Raw genomic sequence first — 18,850 nt, forward strand, 5'->3', positions numbered from 1 at the left:
GGTAGCCTAGTGGTTAGAGCATTGGACTAGTAACCAGAAGGTTGCAAGTTCAAATCCCCGAGCTGACAAGGTGCAAATCTGTTCTTCTGCCCCTGAACAGGCAGTTATCCCACTGTTGTAAGGCTGGCATTGAAAATAAGAATTTGTTCTTAACTGACTTGCCTAGTAAAATAAATTGTCAAGTCTTGCCATAGAATTTCAAGCCAATTTAGGTCAAAACTGTAACTAGACCACTCAGGAACATTCAATTTTGTCTTGGTAAGCAACTCACATATATATTTGACCTTGCGTTTCAGGTTATTGTCCTGCTGAAAAGTGAATTTGTCTCCCTCCCAGTATTTGTTGGAAATCATGACTGAGCCAGGTTTTCTTCTAGGATTTTGCGGGTGCTTAGATCTACTCCGTTCCTTTTTAACCCCCAAAAATCTCCCAAGTCCTTTCCAATGACAAGCATACCCATAACATGATGCAGATACCACCATGTTTCAAAATATGTAGAGTGGTACTCAATGATGTGTTGTGTTGAATTTGCCCCAAACATTGCACTTTGACATAACGGGGTACAAAATCAGGCACTGTACATTTTAGAGCCACCCCCCCCCCCTGTTGGCCGCAGAGACAACAAAAAAACAAATTTCCTGCAATTCTACACACTTTGCCATGTGGCTGAGAGAAATGCTTACAGTATTAAAGTTATTTTCCTGCTATTCTACACATTTTGCTATGGGCTCAGAGAAAAATGTGCAGTTTTAAAGCTAATTTCCTTAAATTCTACACATTTTTCCATGCCAGTCTCCCTGACTATATATCTTTATTTAGGTGATTATTGGTTCTCAAAGTATAAGCTATAAGTCCATCATCTACATTTACTCTTCAAGGGAAATCTTTAGCATAAAAATGACTTTCCTGGACTCTTATCATTATAAAACCTCCATAAAGTGGTTATAACTGCCATATCTCTTTTTTAATCTAGCAAATGTAACCTTGCCAATCATTCCATCACCGTCGGAGGGGGAGATGATCTCGTTTGGCTGGAGGGGGGTTGACGCGTCACAACTGCTGTGTGTTATAAAGAGCCCGGTCTAGATGAACCTGTCCTGTACCACAGTCATGGTTCTGTGTATGTTTGTGTGTATGCACGACGTTGTCTTTAACGGTGGCACACACACACACACACACACTAGACTAAAGATATCTTTCGTCTGATTGGCTGTCTCTCTACAGAGGGAGCCGCTAGTCTTCTGCCCACCCACTGTTTATAGCTCTCCTCTGTCAGAAACTCAGAACTTCCTTCCTTCCAGTAAGAGTAGTCTATTCATCCAGAGCACCAGGACTCACCATGGCAGCTAATGATTACCGAGGCTACCTGAGGAACCACGCCGACATGGAGGGCGCTCAGTCCCGCTACCACCCGTCCCATGGCTCGGAACCCAAATATAGACCGTTTATATTCGTGACTCTGGCTGTTATGGGATTGCTGCAGATTGCATCGAGTGTGGCGATCTTGTTACACTTGACAGGTTATCTCCAAGAGGTAAGAAACACTTCCAAGACGCACAACGGGTGATAACATAACTATGCGACACACTTGCGAGTTGCGACATGTGCAGAGGTGCGCGTCAGCATTATATCTTGAACTTGCGGGTGGTTATATTAAATTCGACTTTAAACAATAAGCCTGACAATAGGATAAACAATCTGCAAAAATTGTTGCACAGTTTTGAAATTGTAATTGACACATATTAAGTTTAAACTTGAGAGTGAAAAGTGGGCTACATTAAACTGTTGGAATACCCAAACCTATAGCCTTTTGCTGTTTCAAGCGCACATGGTTGAATATCATTCAAGCTTGCAGGTTTGCGGATACAGTTTGGGCTCGCAACTTCTTGAGGAACTTGCGGCTGAAGTGCGCGAGCACTTTCCTTTTGAACAATCTCTGCTCTCGAAAGCCAGTGGTGGTAATTCTGTGAATTTGTCCCCAATAGTAAAACCAGCTGTCAGCACTCTGAAATAGCACATCTCTCTACTGATGAGATTGTCTGCACAGATTATAAAGAGTTAAATTATATCAGCGAGACAGTATTTTCCATGTCACAGACCTTATCAAAGCAATCTCCCGTTTTCACAAAGATAAATCTCAATGAGATTTATGAGTGTTGCCAGATGGGGATAGTGTTGTCTAAATAAAGATGTCATTCAGCTATAATCTTGTTTGTAAAATGCATCTGTTTTTACTGAAGCAGGAATGTTTACACTGTTATTAACAGTTTTCTTTCAGAAATGAGAATAAACAAATGTTTCTCAAAGTGTATGATGTAGTTGGGGTAGCTGGTTGTAGAAACCATCCAATAATCTCTACGGAAGATGTTTTCAAATTCAAACATGACATTATTGGCATGACATGATTACACATTGGTATTGCCAAAGTAACAAAATACAATAGAAATATTTAGCAGTTGTTCTATTTTAGCTCCAGGTCTTCTCCAGTCAAGCCAGTGAGCCCTCAGCACAGAGAGAGACAGAATGACATGTCAGTGATCTTGATGTGCCTCAGTGCCAGTCAGGTAGCTAACCTGTCATGTACCACTATCACCCTGCACAATCAGTCGTGTATAAGACACAGCATTAACATGATTTCTGGGTTGTTATCATTACTTTCTGGTGGTTTCTACAGTTGAATGATGGTCATGTTTCAACAAGCCAAACAACAAGAAAACATTTCAGTTCCATCATGATGCTCCATCAGTCTTCACACACAGGCCTAATGAAGCCCAGAATGGTGTGTGTGTGTGTGTGTGTGTGTGTGTGTGTGTGTGTGTGTGTGTGTGTGTGTGTGTGTGTGTGTGTGTGTGTGTGTGTGTGTGTGTGTGTGTGTGTGTGTGTGTGTGTGTGTGTGTGTGTGTGTGTGTGTGTGTGTGTGGAGAGAGCCTGCTGTAGAATGATGTCAATGTTGGTTGACCAATCTTTGGCATAAACACAGTGGTGTGTGTCGGGAGCTTGTTAACTCCTGGAGAAGAGCCCAAGTAGGAAAGAGAGAGAGGGGTGTTGGGTGAGAGAAAGGGAGGAGAGTGATGAGAATGACATATAGCTAGATAGAGAGAGGATGGATAGAGAAAGAGAACACGAGACGGGCATAAAAAGAGGGGAAGAGAGATGGTACTAAAACGTTATACATTTACATATCGGGATATTATTTTTGACGATGTATCCTTTTGACAGTATCGCATTTTTATTTTTGTGCTGGTTGGCTGTACCTGCACAAAAACTCCAGGTTTTTTTGTTCATAGCTTGTTCTCCATCTTCTTTTAAAATAGGGAGCCAATTTGTTTTCACCAACTGTTATTTCCATGACTGAATTAAACTTGTTTTCTCATGGCTCTCTTGTCTCTCTGCAGCAGACAATATGTGAGCGATATGTTTGGAACATCGAATCGCAATAAAATCACAGTATTGAATCACAATACATTCACGCTTCGAACACACTGACAGTGTCATGCATTTTGGTACACCAGAATGACATTCATTTCCAATGGAACGCTGTGTTTGCCTTGCAGCAATGAGTTGCAGAGGCAGTTGCAGTGCGTTCGGTGTGGTACATACATTGGACTTATCGAACGTATGCATCAAACTGTGTGCACAGACTGCTTGACAGAAATGGTAGCAGAAGGATGAATGTTGACCTTTTGTTGCACACACATCCAGATGATGATGCATACTATTTTGAGCAATGAAGCTGTCGGTTGTTTGAAGTGTTAGAGTTGTAATACATATCCTATCGGCACCTAAGTATCGTGATAATATCATTATGGTGATGTCCCTGGTTCAGGTGGTAGAGCATGGTGCTTGCAACGCCAGGGTTGTGGGTTTGATTCCCACGGGGGACCTGTACGAAAAAGTATGAACATTTATGCACTCACTACTGTACTATAAGTCATTCTGGTTTAAGAGCTTTTGCTAAATTACTTAAATGTAAAATGTAAAAATGAGAGATGGCTATTAGAGTTGTATTTGGCACAAGGACCAGATGCACTGATCCCCCTGTCTGAACATCTGTAGGAGTTACTGTATCTGATGGGGGAGTAGGAGGCAGCACAGCACCGTGCCTCAGGATCTGAGAGACCAGGATGTACAGGACATCTGGTTCTAGATGGGGGTATAGGGATGGGAATTGGTATGGCTATGGGTATGGGGAATGGTTGAAGAGTCCTGGTGCAGACCTAAACAGAACTGGCACCTCTAACCTATGGATACACTGCCTGCCAAGCAGTCACTAAAAGTCAGAGTAGGTCTTCCAGGTTTCAGTCAGTGAATTGTGACACGCTTCAGACTACCTGTCAACAAACTGTGTCTGTTTTGCTCTGATAAATTGGGGGGATTGTTAGGTAATATGTGTCTTCCTAACGCCCGTGTTTCTGTTTCCAGGTCGATCTCTCCTCTGCAACGCAGCAGCCAATGGAGGTGAGTCGAACCCTGTCTGATCATAATAACCAACCCTCTCATCCACATTAGAGGGTTTTTACTGTAATGTTGTCCGGGACTTCCTGGTAAGGTACAATTAATAGGCTATGTTTGTCATTAAATCTCAGAGATTGTTGGTTTACAATTTATTTTGCAATCTTATTTCAGATGTTATTTTGTTACACTATTTGGTATGTAATCAAAAAGATAATTGCCATTTCAAAAGTAAATCAGATTACAGTATTTTATCAGATTACAGTATCTACAGGATATAAATTCCGAAGCTGTTTTCTTTTTGGCTCCATTCACTGATTCTTTGACACGAAACAGCCTTGTCCTGTGTGGGAGTTAGCCTATGGCAATCCTATTTGGCCAAACCAGAATATCAATAGCCGGGGGAAACTACTGGGAAACCACCACGGTGTGTATGTTCAGCAAGTGAACAAGGGGTTACTATAACAGATTACACCTGGTAAGCATTTCCTCCTCCTATAACATGCACGCATGAGTGAACAGTATGATCAGCACGGGGTGTACAGTAGGTAAATGGTGAGACATTTATATTATAACCAAAAAAGGTTACCCATTCTCAAATTTGCGCTTAGTCTTGCTGTTCCCATGGTTCTGTTTTTGTGCCTACCACAGCAAATGTACACCCTAAGCCAAACCCAGCTTCAAACCCTAACCCCAGTGTGGTCAGGAGCCTGTAGAGAGGTCAAGCCATCCTCATAGTCCCTACCCACTGATCAGGGGTCAGACATGTTTCATCTCCCCAATAAAGCGAGGATTGGGGGGTGGGCCTAGAGTCAGATTTGCCTGTAGTTTACTGTATTGTCCATGGGGCACCAATTAAATGATGTCATGGTTTGGCGGCGGTGATTGCTAAGTGTCCTGCATAACCTTCACTCATTAATGACAGTGGCATAACGTATGTATGTGTTCAGAGTAATCTTCGCTCATCAGTAACAGTGGCGTAGAACGGTGGTCGCGGCGGAATGCACCATTGTTGAGGTCTGACATGGGTTTTCTGTAAATCATTTTTGGAACATTCCATCATCTTGCTGGCACAGGTTTCCCCCGGCAACAGCAGAATCTTTTCAGGAATTAAAACAACACAGAGAGAAAGGAATCCGCTCTGCTTTGCTTAGCTGTGTTTAGTTTCCCATAATGTATTTTGAATTTGCCCTTGTTGCCCAGAGGAGTGCTTAGACAAACCACCCACTCTGCTCTGCTGTCTCTGCTTTGCCTTGGACTGAGGAGGCCTCTGTGTCATCAGGCTGACATCTCAGACTGGGATGGTTCCCATGTTGTAGTCTCAGCTCTGCTCCATCCTCCAGGCTGCAGAGTGAACCCTGCTCTAGGCTTTATGAGGTGTGAGGCTGAAAGGTCTATTTGGCTCCCTGTGTGTGATCATAGAGTCTGCCCTGGGATGTGTGTGTATGTGTGTGGGTGCGTGCGTTGTGTTAGTCTTCCCAGGGACCAGTGTTACTTCGCTGACAAATGAGTGGGTTTGTTAAAGAGCAGGTATTATTGAGAGCTGCCACATCTCATGTTTGCCTTTGTTAAGTGCTCTTTGATCCAGACATATTTCACCTGTGGATTGGACCAGGAGGGTCAGAGAGCACAGGGTACTCAGAGCTCAATGGGTTGGAACTGATGACCCATGGCTGTAGTCTATTGCACAGTGGACAGTGGACTGAACTGGGTGAAAGGTGATACAATAGAATAATACAGTGCATCACTGGAGTGGATAACTACAGTCCTGTAGTAAACAGTTACTACCCCAGCCTGAGCCTGTGCTCTGTAGCTCTCCAGCGAAAGTCATCTTCTCTTCCTGGTAAGGAGGCATGAGTTGGTCGAGTGTCTCACCACAAATCAAAGCTAAATGCCAAATTGTTGGGCCAGGGGGGAGTTAGTTTGTGATTTCTCCATAGCCTTGGCCAGACTTGTTTACCCTGTCTAATTCTAAACCACGTTTCTAGAAACATGTTTACACAGCAAATTGTTTTTGGAAGAGAGACTGTACTGATCTTGGACTGGACATCACACAAGTCTGTCTGCTCCTGTTTTGTGAGTAAATATACAAGACTTAATATTAGTATTATGCAGGTGCACTAATGTTGCTGCAAACCACCGTGATGATCATTCCAGAGCAGTAGTCTTGTTTTATTTGAAATGTTCTGTGCCATTCCTATTCAGAGGTGTTGTGTGTCCATTTGTGGTTTTCAGGTCATTTAAGAACAATCTTCAACAGTGTTCAAGTCAACACTTCGCTTTTGTTTCTGGTATTTAATTGTATTTATTGGCTCAAGGTAGAGTGGAAATGAGATTTCTGGCACACCAGGGCTGATCATAATGTGGGACATTATAACTGAAATGATAAAACAAGTTGAAACATTTACAGGATGTGTCTGTTCTGGAAGTAAGTATCTCTAGCAGACAGAAAGTAGATCTTCATATGGAACCTGTTCAGTGAGGCTGGCTGTTTACTTGCATAGAGACGGTGTTTTTCTCTATGTGCTGCGTCTTGTCTCCAGTCTGTGTACTGTAGCTCTGACTGGGGATACACATGTCATCGCACCACTCCCGGGGTGAATCTAATCAGATTTAGAAGTTGTGCCAGAACTTTGAAAGGAACATCCATCTGAAAGGTGACATTACCCAGCAGCCCTAAGGTCCCAGAACCAGACCACAATTTCTGGTGCTGCTCACAACTCAGAGCTCCGGGCTTAGAGGTTCACTAGGCAGAACTAATGGGAGAAGTGTGTGGGAAACACACACATGCACGCCTGTACACACACAGCATAAGCTATAATTAAAATAGACAATGAAATAAGCATTGGTTGAAATATGTGGCGCTAGCAACTGCTAAGAAAGTATTATGATTGGGCTAACGATAAATCACTTCTAGATAGAGGTTTGCGGTCACTAGAGCCCTCATTCTCAGCTCGAACCTGACAGCCGGCCAGGCCTCAAATTCTGTGAATTGGTTCGGACTGGGCTGGGCGGGTTTTGGGCTTGCCGTGCTGTATTAAGAAAAGAAAAAACTGTGTCTTGAGTACCTTTTAGCCTACTACAGCTCTCTCTCAGCTGCAGACACTAGCGGTGCCAGGATTCCAATATTGGCTGAGCCAGAGAAATTTGTGGCCATGATGAAACTTATTTTTCTGATGATTTAAATATTTCAATTTAGCGATACGAATAGGCTGGAGTGCACTCGGGAGAATGATGATCTATGAGACCACGACAGGCAGCGCATCTCAGTACCAGGAGAAGCCCATTCATCTGTTAACGCCGATTCAGTGCCTTCAGAATGTATTGACACACTTATTCCACATTTTGTGTTACAGCCTGAATTTAAAATGTATTAAACTGATATTTTGTGTCACTGGCCTTCACACAATACCCCATCATTTAAAAGTGGAATTATGTTTTTAGAAAAAAAAAAGAAATTTATTCAAAATGAAACACTGAAATGTCTTGCGTCAATAAGTATTCAACCCGTTTGTTATTGCAATACTAAATACGTTCAGGAGTAAGTCACTTAATAAGTTGCATGTACTCACTCTGTGTGCAATAATAGTGTTAAACATGATTTTTTAATGACTACCTCATCTCTGTACCCCACAAATACAATTAAGACCAGGAGGGTTTTCCAATGCCTCGCAAAGAAGGGCACCTATTGGTAGATGTGTAAAAAAGCAAAAAAAAGCAGACATTAAATATCTCTTTGAGAATTGTGAAGTTATTAATTACACTTTGGATGGTGTATCAATACACCCAGTCACTACAAAGATACAGGCGTCCTTCCTAACTCAGTAGCCGGAGAGGAAGGAACCCGCTCAGGGATTTCACCATGAGGCCAATTGTGACTTTAAAATAGTTACATTGTTCTTTAAGATGTGTTTAAAACTATCTGACCTTAATGGCCATGTACTCTTATAATCTCCACCCGGCACAGCCAGAAGAAGACTGACCCCCCCCCCCCCCCCACCGAGCCTGGTTCCTCTCAAGGTTTCTTCCTACTGTAGATTCCTGCCTTACTAGGGAGTTTTTCCTAGCCACCGTGCTTCTACATCTGCATTGCATGCTGTTTGGGGTTTTAGGCTGGGTTTCTGTATAGCACTTTGTAGCATCTGCTGATTTAAAAAGGGCTTCATAAATACATTTGATTGAGTTTCATTGATTAATGGCTGTGATGGGAGAAAACTGAGGATGGATCAACAACATTGTAGTTGCTCTACATTACTAACCTAAATGACAGATTCTAACATGTTAACTCAGGGGGGTGTCAATACTTATGTAAATGAGATATTTCTGTATTTCGTTTTCAATACATTTGGCAAAAAATATTTTCACTTTGTCATTACGGGTTATTGTGTGTAGATGGTTGGGCTAAAAATCTATTTAATGCATTTTGTATTCAGGTTGTAACACAACAAAATGTGCAATAAGTCAAGGGGTGCACCCTAGACCTCCCTCCTAATGTGCCTTGCTGGACCTAGTAAACTATCACAAGTAGACCCATAACTGATCCAAATGTTTTCTTAATAAAACATGCATTCAAAACACAGGGTGTTTAAAAGTTTATTTTTGGCAGAACATCTTATTAATTTATTGTTTCATTATTCAAGACTCTCTTTGTTATTTTATTTCAAAATAAAATGCTTTATTTTATTGAAAGGCATGAATGACTTGTATGCTGTGTAATGACAAAAAGTAAATACATAATAATGTGTTATATTGAATATATATATAGGCTGTTACAGATAAAACAGGATGTACTCTCATAGCTTGATTGTGGATAAATTATATAAGGCTACTACGTGAGTCAAGAGGAAACAACACACTTGATTTAGGCTACATTATGGCATGCTATGTGTTTCTGATCAGTGCTAGATGGGCAAATGAGCTAGCACCTCCAGATCAAATATCTAAAAATACTGTGGCGTTTACAGGTTCCCCAATCTTATGACTTTACTAGCTTAAATAACAAATGGACAGAGAGGGAAATGTGGTTAATGCCAATAGACATTTGAATGTTACACTGCACGGAGTAACGGGGAACTGCACAAAACAACAAAACTAGCATGTACTAGCAAGCCATAAATCACAGTCCAGGGGCAGGGGTTGCCCACCCTACCTCCTGAGAGTCGCTAAAATACAGAAAGAGATTCACTGAAAAAAAATCACATTGATTGATTATCAGACAAGTCGAGGCTTTTGGTCGGGAGTCGGACAGGGTGAAGAGCAAATTCCACCTGTTAAGCTTCATAACATGCTAGTATTTTTTGGGGGGTCAGCTAATATATGAGCAAACTAAACGTTAACGTTAACATTTTCCCAGCCTAATTGTTATTGATTGATTAATCATGATGAGTGTCTCAAAGCAGCGAGTTGGCGCTGTCCCAATCAAATCGGTGCTGAAATGTGTATTTGTAATTATTAAGGATCCCTATTAGCTGCTGCCAAGGCACCAGCTACTCTTCCTGGGGTCCAACAACATTAAGGCAGTTATATATAATTTAAAACATTACATGACCGGCCTCCCGGGTGGCGCAGTGGTTAACGCCCAGGCTCTGGGTTCACGCCCAGGCTCTGTCGTAACCGTGCGGGAGGTCCGTGGGGCGACTCACAATTGGCCTAGCGTTGTCCGGGTTTGGCCGGTAGGGAAATCCTTGTCTCATCGTGCACCAGCGACTCCCGTGGCAGGCTGGGCGCAGTGCGCGCTAACCAAGGTTGCCAGGTGCAGTGTTTCCTCCGACACATTGGTGCAGCTGGCTTCCAGGTTGGATGCGCGCTGCGTTAAGAAGCAGTGCGGCTTGGTTGGGTTGTGTATCGGAGGACACATGACTTTCAACCTTCGTCTCTTCTGAGCCCGTATGGGAGTTGTAGCGATGAGACAAGATAGTAGCTACTAAACAATTGGATACCACGAAATTGGGGAGAAAAAGGGGTAAAATTACATTTTAAAAAGACATTACATTTCATAACACTTTACCCTAAACATTTAGTGTGTTCCTTCAGGTCACTACTCCACTATCATATATTTACAATACAACATCTATGTGTACGTGTGTAGAGTGCGTGTCTTATCATGTGTATGTGTGTCTGTGCCTGTGGGTGTCTCTTCACAGTTCCCGCTGTTCCATAAGTTGTATTTTTATCTACCCCCCCCCTCAAGTCTGTTCTTAATTCTGGGATTGTGAAGAGACCTTTGGTGTCATGACTTGTGGGGTGTGCATGGGTGTCTGAGCTGTGTGCTACTAGTTTAAACAGACACCTCGGTGCATTCAGCATGTCAACACTTCTTACAAAAACAAGTAGTGATGAAGTCAATCTCTTCCATTTTGAGCCATGAGATTTACATGCATATTATTAATTTTAGCTCTCTGTGTACATTTAAGGGCCAGCCGTGCTGCCCATTTCTGAGACAATTGTAATTTCCCGAAGTCCCTCTTTGTTGCACCTGACCACATGACTGAAGAGTTGTCCAGGTTCGACAAAACTAGGGCCTGTAGGACCTTCCTTGTTGATAGTGTTAAAAAGGAAGAGCAGCACTTTATTATGGACAGACTTCTCCCCATCTTAGCTACTATTGTATCAACATGTTTTGACCATGACAGTTTACAATCCAGGTTTACTCCAAGCAGTTTAGTCACCTCAACTTGCTCAAGTTCTACATTATTTATTACAAGTTTTAGTCGAAGTTTAGGGTTTAGTGTATGATTTGTCCCAAATACAATGCTTTTAGTTTTTGAAATATTTAGTACTAACTTATTCCTTGCCACCCATTCGGAAACTAACTGCAGTTCTTTATTGTAGTGTTGCAGTGATTTCACTTGCTGTAGTAGCTGACGTGTATAGTGTTGAGTTATCCCAAACACAGACACACTGGCTTCACTCAGGCCAGTGGCATGTCATTACTAAAGATTCAAAAAAGTAAGGGGCCTAGACAGCTGCCCTGGGGAATTCCTGAATCTACCTGTATTATGTTAGAGAGGCTTCCATTACTCTCTGTGTTCTGTTAGACAGGTAACTCTATCCACAATATAGCAGGGGGTGTAAAGCCATAACACAAGTTTTTCCATCTACAGACTATCATCAATAATGTCAATAGCCACACTGAAGTCTAACAAAACAGCCTCCACAATATTTTTATCATACATTTCTCTCAGCCAATCATCAGTCATTTGTGGAAGTGCCATGGTTGTTGAATGTCCTTTCCTATAAGTGTGTTGAAAGTCTGTTGTCAATTAGTTTACAGTAAAATAGCATGGGTCAAACAGCATTGGTCATCAAATTTTTCCCAAAAGTTTACTAAGGGTTGGTAATAATTTTGATTTGATTTGAATGGTTGGCTATTTTAGCCAGTTACGGGAGCTTTACTATTCTTGGGTAGCGGAAATACTTTTGCTTCCCTCCAGGCCTGAGGGAACACACTTTCTAGTAGGCTTAGATTGAAGATATGGCAATAATAGTGTCAATAATGATAATCTAGGTCAGGATTTCCCAAACTCTTTCTTTTAAATTAGTATAGGCTAATTGTTGGATATGACTTTGGGAGTTTCAGTATGAGCAAGAATTTGATACATTCATTCAATTGCATTAGCCTACTTTATTCCAATATTTTCATCATTCAGTTCATTAAGGTGAGTTTTCCTCTCAAAATGTTGGATTATTGTGTGCTTATTGACATTTACTGCATTGATTGATAGGACTAGGAAAATAAGCATTTTACTGCACCTGCCATAACACCTGCTTAACTTTGTACCCAACCAATACAATTGTATTTTATTGATGGCTGTTTTCTCATCTCCTCACTCCGCTGCCGCCCTCTCACAGTTCCACTCTGCTCTGACATGCATTGTAGCGTCCCGTTGATGACCCTTTCTATTTCCGCAGGAAGTGCAGATGGAACCCATCATGTTCGACGCCCTGAAGGACCCGAGGAAAGGCAGACAACGCTGCAAGAACCAGGGGAGGGAGGGGCTTCCATCAGCTCATCTACCAATCAGAGCAACTATAGACTATGTGAAGAGTAAGTCCATAGCAATAGCCAACAGTAAGCCACAGCTTACAGCTAGAACTAGCCTACTGCAACCAATACTAGTATACAGTACAATGGTGGAAATATAATTCTGACAACCTCTGTCAAACAGACAGATTCGACTAATAACATAATCATTGTTTTGACTGACTTATTGATTGATTGACTGATTGTATTACTGATTAGTTGATCAACTGACTGATTGATTCATTAATTTATTGATTAGCTGTTGTATTTGTATTGTTCCAGAAGGAGAGCTGAGAGCAGCTATGATCCATTGGGACGAGGCGCAGGGCCACCTGAAGAAGATGCGTTACCATGACGGCCGTCTCCTGGTGGATGAGCCAGGCCTGTACTCCGTCTACGCCAAGACCTGTTTCCGCTACTACGACCTGGGACCTGACACAGAGCCTGGCGATGCTACGCCCCAGGCCGTGGACGTGAACAACGCCCAGCTCATCCAGTACATCTCCCACGAGAAACACACGTCCCTGCCCAGCAAGTCTGTGGTGCTGATGAAGACAGGCAGCACCATGCGCTGGAATAACTCTCAGTATAACATGTACTGTGCCCAGCAGGGCAGGGGTGTGATGCTACAGCAAGGGGATGGACTGTTTGTTAATGTGTCCAATGCCTGGATGCTGGATCCTGAACCAGAGGGGACGTACTTTGGGGCGATCAAGATCGGGAACTGAAACCGCGTACAGAGGAGGAGGAGGATGTGCTACTGAACGTTCTATAGACGTAACTGCCAAAGAACCACTGAGAGAGAGACAGAGCACTTGTTATATGTAACATTACTGAATTTGTATTTGATTTGTTCGAGTTTTTTATTGAAAGGAATGGGCTATGTTGCTCTTAACCAGATAGAGAATTAGGATATGCAGTCATTTAAGTGAGGTGATATGGATAAGAGCGTCTGCTAAATGACTTAAATGTAATGATAAATGATATGGATACCTCCGTTCACTCACTAGGCCTCAACAAAACCCATATGCCGTTCACACATAGACTTAACCTGTTCCTTATGGTTCAAAACTGCACAGGATGCTTTTCAGTTCAACATTTTATAAAGTTGATAGTTATCAACCATTTTATATTGTTGATATTTCCCATTCCAGGGAGCACTTTTGAAAACTGTTATTACAATGTGTTTTCAAAGTATAGCAGTGTGGATCCTATCTTCTGTTTATCAGCCGACACAAAGTCATTCCTCATCGCTAGTCTGGCCCCTCATAGTTTACAAAACATTGTCATCGTCCTGAACAGAAGCACAGCTGGGGTATGTAGTTTCCACCAGTGAACACTTTGGTACATTCTAGAAAAAAGGGTTCCAAAGGGGTTCTTCGTCTGTCCCCATAGGAGACCACTTTTTGGTTCCAGGTAGAACCCTTTTTGGTTCCAGGTAAGGGTTCTACATGGAACTCAAAAGGGTTCTACCTGAAACCAACAGTGTTCTACCTTGAATCAAAAGGGGTTCTTCAAAGGGTTCTCCAATGGGGACAGCCGAAGAACCCTTTTTAGGTTTTAGATAGCACCTTTTATTTTTGGAGAAAAAAAAATATCCCCAATTTTGTGATATCCAACTGATAGTTACGATCTTTTCTCATCGCTGCAACTCCCCAACAGGCTCGGAAGAGGTAAAGATCGAGTCATACGTCCTCTGAAACATGACCTGTCAAGCCATGCTTTTGCTTAACACCTGCTCGCTTAACCCAGAAGCCAGCTGCACCAATATGTTGGAGGAAACACTGTTCAACTGACGACTGAAGTCAGCTTGCAGGCGCCCAACCTGCCACAAGGAGTCGCTAGAGCAAAATGAGCGAAGGAAAGCCCCCCGGCCTAACCCGGACGATGCTGGGCTAATTGTCAGTTGCCCTATGGGACTCCCGGTCATGGCCGGCTGTGACACAGCCTGGAATCGAACTCCAGGCTGTAGTGATGCCTCAGCACTGCGATGCAGTGCCTTAGACCACAGCAGCACCTTTTTTTTTCTAAGAGTGTACCATAAGTATAGTGTAGCCATTAGCCAATGATGCTCCTCTGTCTCTCTTGGGTAAGGATGAATTAAAGTTTAGAGGGTGAGGAGGTTATTCAGTAGTTAACACAGTATTACTGTCCATTCAGGCCCAGGCAACATTTAATATTACATAGACATTATTTAAAGGAATAACAACAGCTGTGTAAGAACAATGATAAATACTGTATCAATCACTATTGATTTTTGTTTTCCAAGGAAATACAGAAAAGTGAGTATAGAAGTACTCCATAACTGCATGTACTTAGTGTAACCAGGAGAGACCTGCTGCAATCATCCCATTAACTGAGGGGAACATGGTTGTGGTTTGGGTCAAAAGTAGTTTTTTTATTTTGATTCGTTTTCCCCCAAATTACACAGTATTGAACTATTTTGTCCAGTTTTTGGTGGTTTCTACAAGTAATGATTATCAAAATGCATAAACAACTTATGTGAAGATGCATACTGAAGATAGCTGGCCTGTCTTACCGTAGGGGAGGAGAGCAGAGATTCCTGTCTTTATGAAACTAACGGATCCAGATTGACTTTGGTCCACCTTTTAACTTATAGTTCCTTTTTTCATTTGACTCTTTGAGGTAAATGAGAATATGCACTAAATGTATTTATTTATTAGCTATAACAATGCAGATTGGGACCATTGCTTAAATGACCTGTCTGCTGTAAAATCTTGTGTATTTGATGTCTGTATTACAGTAGGCAGTACTTTGTTTATTAGTAGATGCGCTTTTATTGTCCAAACACAGGGGCTCAATGTTAAATTCTGTATTTGTATTTTTTTATTATGACAATTCTGTGTGCACTTGCCTAGCCGAAGCAGAATATACTGTCCATCATAAGACCGTAGCAAACTTAAGTTTAAAAATCTTGTACATTCTTTTTTTTATTTGATGTTTATTTATGTCAATTTAACTAATAAAATCATTACTTTTATATATAGGTTTAACGTTTGTTAAACATTATTTTTATCATGAATGCAAAACGCATACTATGAATTGTGGATAATGTGTTTCATCATCCTTTACAGACTTGAACAGAAAGTTTTTAAAATGAGTTAACCAAAGCTCCAGCACCAGCACCACGTTTTTACCCTACAGCTATTGTCATATGGTCTAACCCCCATCTTTACCCTACAGCTATTGTCATATGGTCTTAACCCCCATCTTCACCCTACAGCTATTGTCATATGGTCTAACCCCCATCTTCACCCTACAGCTATTGTCATATGGTCTAACCCCCATCTTTACCCTACACCTATTGTCATATGGTCTAACCCCCATCTTCACCCTACAGCTATTGTCATATGGTCTAACCCCCATCTTTACCCTACACCTATTGTCATATGGTCTAACCCCCATCTTTAAATAAATTATCACCATATCTATATATTTTTTCATTCGATAACGATAATTATCACAGTATTAATCAAATAATGTTTAAAAGGTGCATATCTGCTTCAGACTCAAGAATGCCTAATGCCTGAACATACCACTAGGCAGACAGCCTAGTGGTTAGAGCGTTGGGCCAGTAACCAGCAGGTAGCCTAGTGGTTAGAGCTTTGGGCCAGTAACCAGCAGGTAGCCTAGTGGGGTCAGTAACCAGCAGGTAGACTAGTGGTTAGATCGTTGGGCCAGTAACCAGCGAGTAGCCTAGTGGGGCCAGTAACCAGCAGGTAGCCTAGTGGTTAGATCGTTGGGCCAGTAACCAGCAGGTAGCCTAGTGGTCAGAGCATTGGGCCAGTAACCAGCAGGTAGCCTAGTGGTTAGAGCGTTGGGCCAGTAACCGAAAGGTTGCTAGATCAAATCTCTGAGCTGACAAGGTAAAAATCTGTCGTTCTCCCCCTGAACAAGGCAGTTAACCCACTGTTCCCCAATAGGCCGTCATTGTAAATAAGAAGTAGTTCTTAACTGACTTGCCTAGTTAAAGAAAGGTTCCATTTTTTTTAAATTATGTGAGCTACACATAAAATTATAATTTAAGGAAAACTGTTTCATGTTTGCGACCAGGGAGCACGTACCTGGGGTCAATTACATTGATAAGCCTCTTGAAACCTTCCTTGTCGACTGTACTAATTGGTAGCATGTCCTTAGTAATGCAATGCATAATAGCATTTGTGATGTCTTTGTCTTTTCGATGTTTGCTTGTAGGGCATAAACGCTGACGGTGTTGACTGCTTCGGGCAAACGTCCCTAGATTGGCTGGTGCTTGAGGGGCATTTATCAATACCATGGCACAAACTCAAACTTCCTGTATGTTCCAAAGAGTGATTTTGCTTCAGATGTTGAATTACCAGACTTGGTAGCCACCTGTCTACGTCACAATTTGCACCGAACATTGCTCTGCTCTTTATCGGACTTCAAAAAGCCAAACCACTTCCAAATTACTGAAACAGTTTAACCCTTTTTATCAAACTTTCTTTGTTGGAAGCTGCTCCTTCTCCATGGCTATCACTACCACTGTTTTCACCTACATCACTACCACTGTTTTCACCTACATCACTACCACTGTTTTCACCTACATCACTACCACTGTTTTCACCTACATCACTACCACTGTTTTCACCTACATCACTATCACTGTTTTCACCTACATCACTATCACTGTTTTCACCTACATCACTACCACTGTTTTCACCTACATCACTACCACTGTTTTCACCTACATCACTACCACTGTTTTCACCTACATCACTACCACTGTTTTCACCTACATCACTACCACTGTTTTCACCTACATCACTACCACTGTTTTCACCTACATCACTAACACTGTTTTCACCTACATCACTGCCACTGTTTTCGCCTACATCACTACCACTGTTTTCGCCTACATCACTACCACTGTTTTCACCTACATCACTACCACTGTTTTCACCTACATCACTACCACTGTTTTCACCTACATCACTACCACTGTTTTCACCTACATCACTATTACTGTCTTCACCTACATCACTACCACTGTTTTCACCTACATCACTATCACTGTTTTCACCTACATCACTACCACTGTTTTCACCTACATCACTGCCACTGTTTTCGCCTACATCACTACCACTGTTTTCGCCTACATCACTACCACTGTTTTCGCCTACATCACTACCACTGTTTTCACCTACATCACTACCACTGTTTTCACCTACATCACTACCACTGTTTTCACCTACATCACTATTACTGTCTTCACCTACATCACTACCACTGTTTTCGCCTACATCACTACCACTGTTTTCACCTACATCACTACCACTGTTTTCACCTACATCACTACCACTGTTTTCACCTACATCACTATTACTGTCTTCACCTACATCACTACCACTGTTTTCACCTACATCACTACCACTGTTTTCACCTACATCACTACCACTGTTTTCACCTACATCACTGCCACTGTTTTCGCCTACATCACTACCACTGTTTTCGCCTACATCATTACCACTGTTTTCGCCTACATCACTACCACTGTTTTCGCCTACATCACTATCACTGTTTTCACCTACATCACTATCACTGTTTTCACCTACATCACTACCACTGTTTTCACCTACATCACTACCACTGTTTTCACCTACATCACTACCACTGTTTTCACCTACATCACTACCACTGTTTTCACCTACATCACTACCACTGTTTTCACCTACATCACTGCCACTGTTTTCGCCTACATCACTAATTTTTCGTGGTTAATAGTGGCGACTCCATCACTCGAGGTGCTAAGTGGTTTTTAGTGGGCGTATACCTCTCCACGTGCATATTGTCACTTCTCCGCACGTTCCTGCTGAGGTGAAAATGACTGCTGTACCTTATTACTCTATATCGACATTATCGAAAATGAATCTAAAAGGTTTTTATATCGTTATTGAGGGAAGTAATTACTTCGATAATTATTGACAATGATTTATCACCCAGCCCTACTAGTATGGAGTTTCCAACAGGCCACATAGTTTATCGTATGAAACATGACAATGAAATGACCATAATCCATTGCACAACTATTTATATATTTCTTGAACCTTTATTTTAGTAGGCATGTCGGCTAAGAACACATTGTTATTTACAATGACGGCCTAACCCTAAAGACACTGGGCTAATTGTGCACCACCCTATGGGATTCCCAATCACTGCCGGTTATGATACAGCCTGGAATCAAACCAGGGTCTGTAGTGACACCTCTAGCACTGAGACACAGTGCCTTAGACTGCTGCGCCACTCTGGTCTATGTTTCTTTTACACCTGATACGTAAGAGACAGAAGAATGTGCGATCAAGAGGCGGTACATAGTGAGCTGTTGCTTCGCAAGGT

At 42.0% G+C, this 18,850-nt stretch overlaps 1 protein-coding gene across 1 annotated transcript; it reads left to right on the top strand.

The window, feature by feature from the left end:
- Positions 1-1,192: 1,192 nt before the first annotated feature.
- On the top strand, positions 1,193-13,950 carry LOC124046411 (tumor necrosis factor ligand superfamily member 11-like). Its single transcript, XM_046366759.1, has 4 exons — positions 1,193-1,534; positions 4,423-4,458; positions 12,364-12,499; positions 12,758-13,950. The coding sequence occupies exons 1-4, from the start codon at positions 1,340-1,342 to the stop codon at positions 13,201-13,203; spliced, it is 813 nt and encodes a 270-aa protein (XP_046222715.1). The 5' UTR covers positions 1,193-1,339; the 3' UTR covers positions 13,204-13,950.
- The last annotated feature ends 4,900 nt before the right edge of the window (positions 13,951-18,850 follow it).

This window comes from Oncorhynchus gorbuscha, linkage group LG01 (assembly GCF_021184085.1).
Source record: "Oncorhynchus gorbuscha isolate QuinsamMale2020 ecotype Even-year linkage group LG01, OgorEven_v1.0, whole genome shotgun sequence".
Classification (NCBI taxonomy): Eukaryota; Metazoa; Chordata; class Actinopteri; order Salmoniformes; family Salmonidae; genus Oncorhynchus; species Oncorhynchus gorbuscha.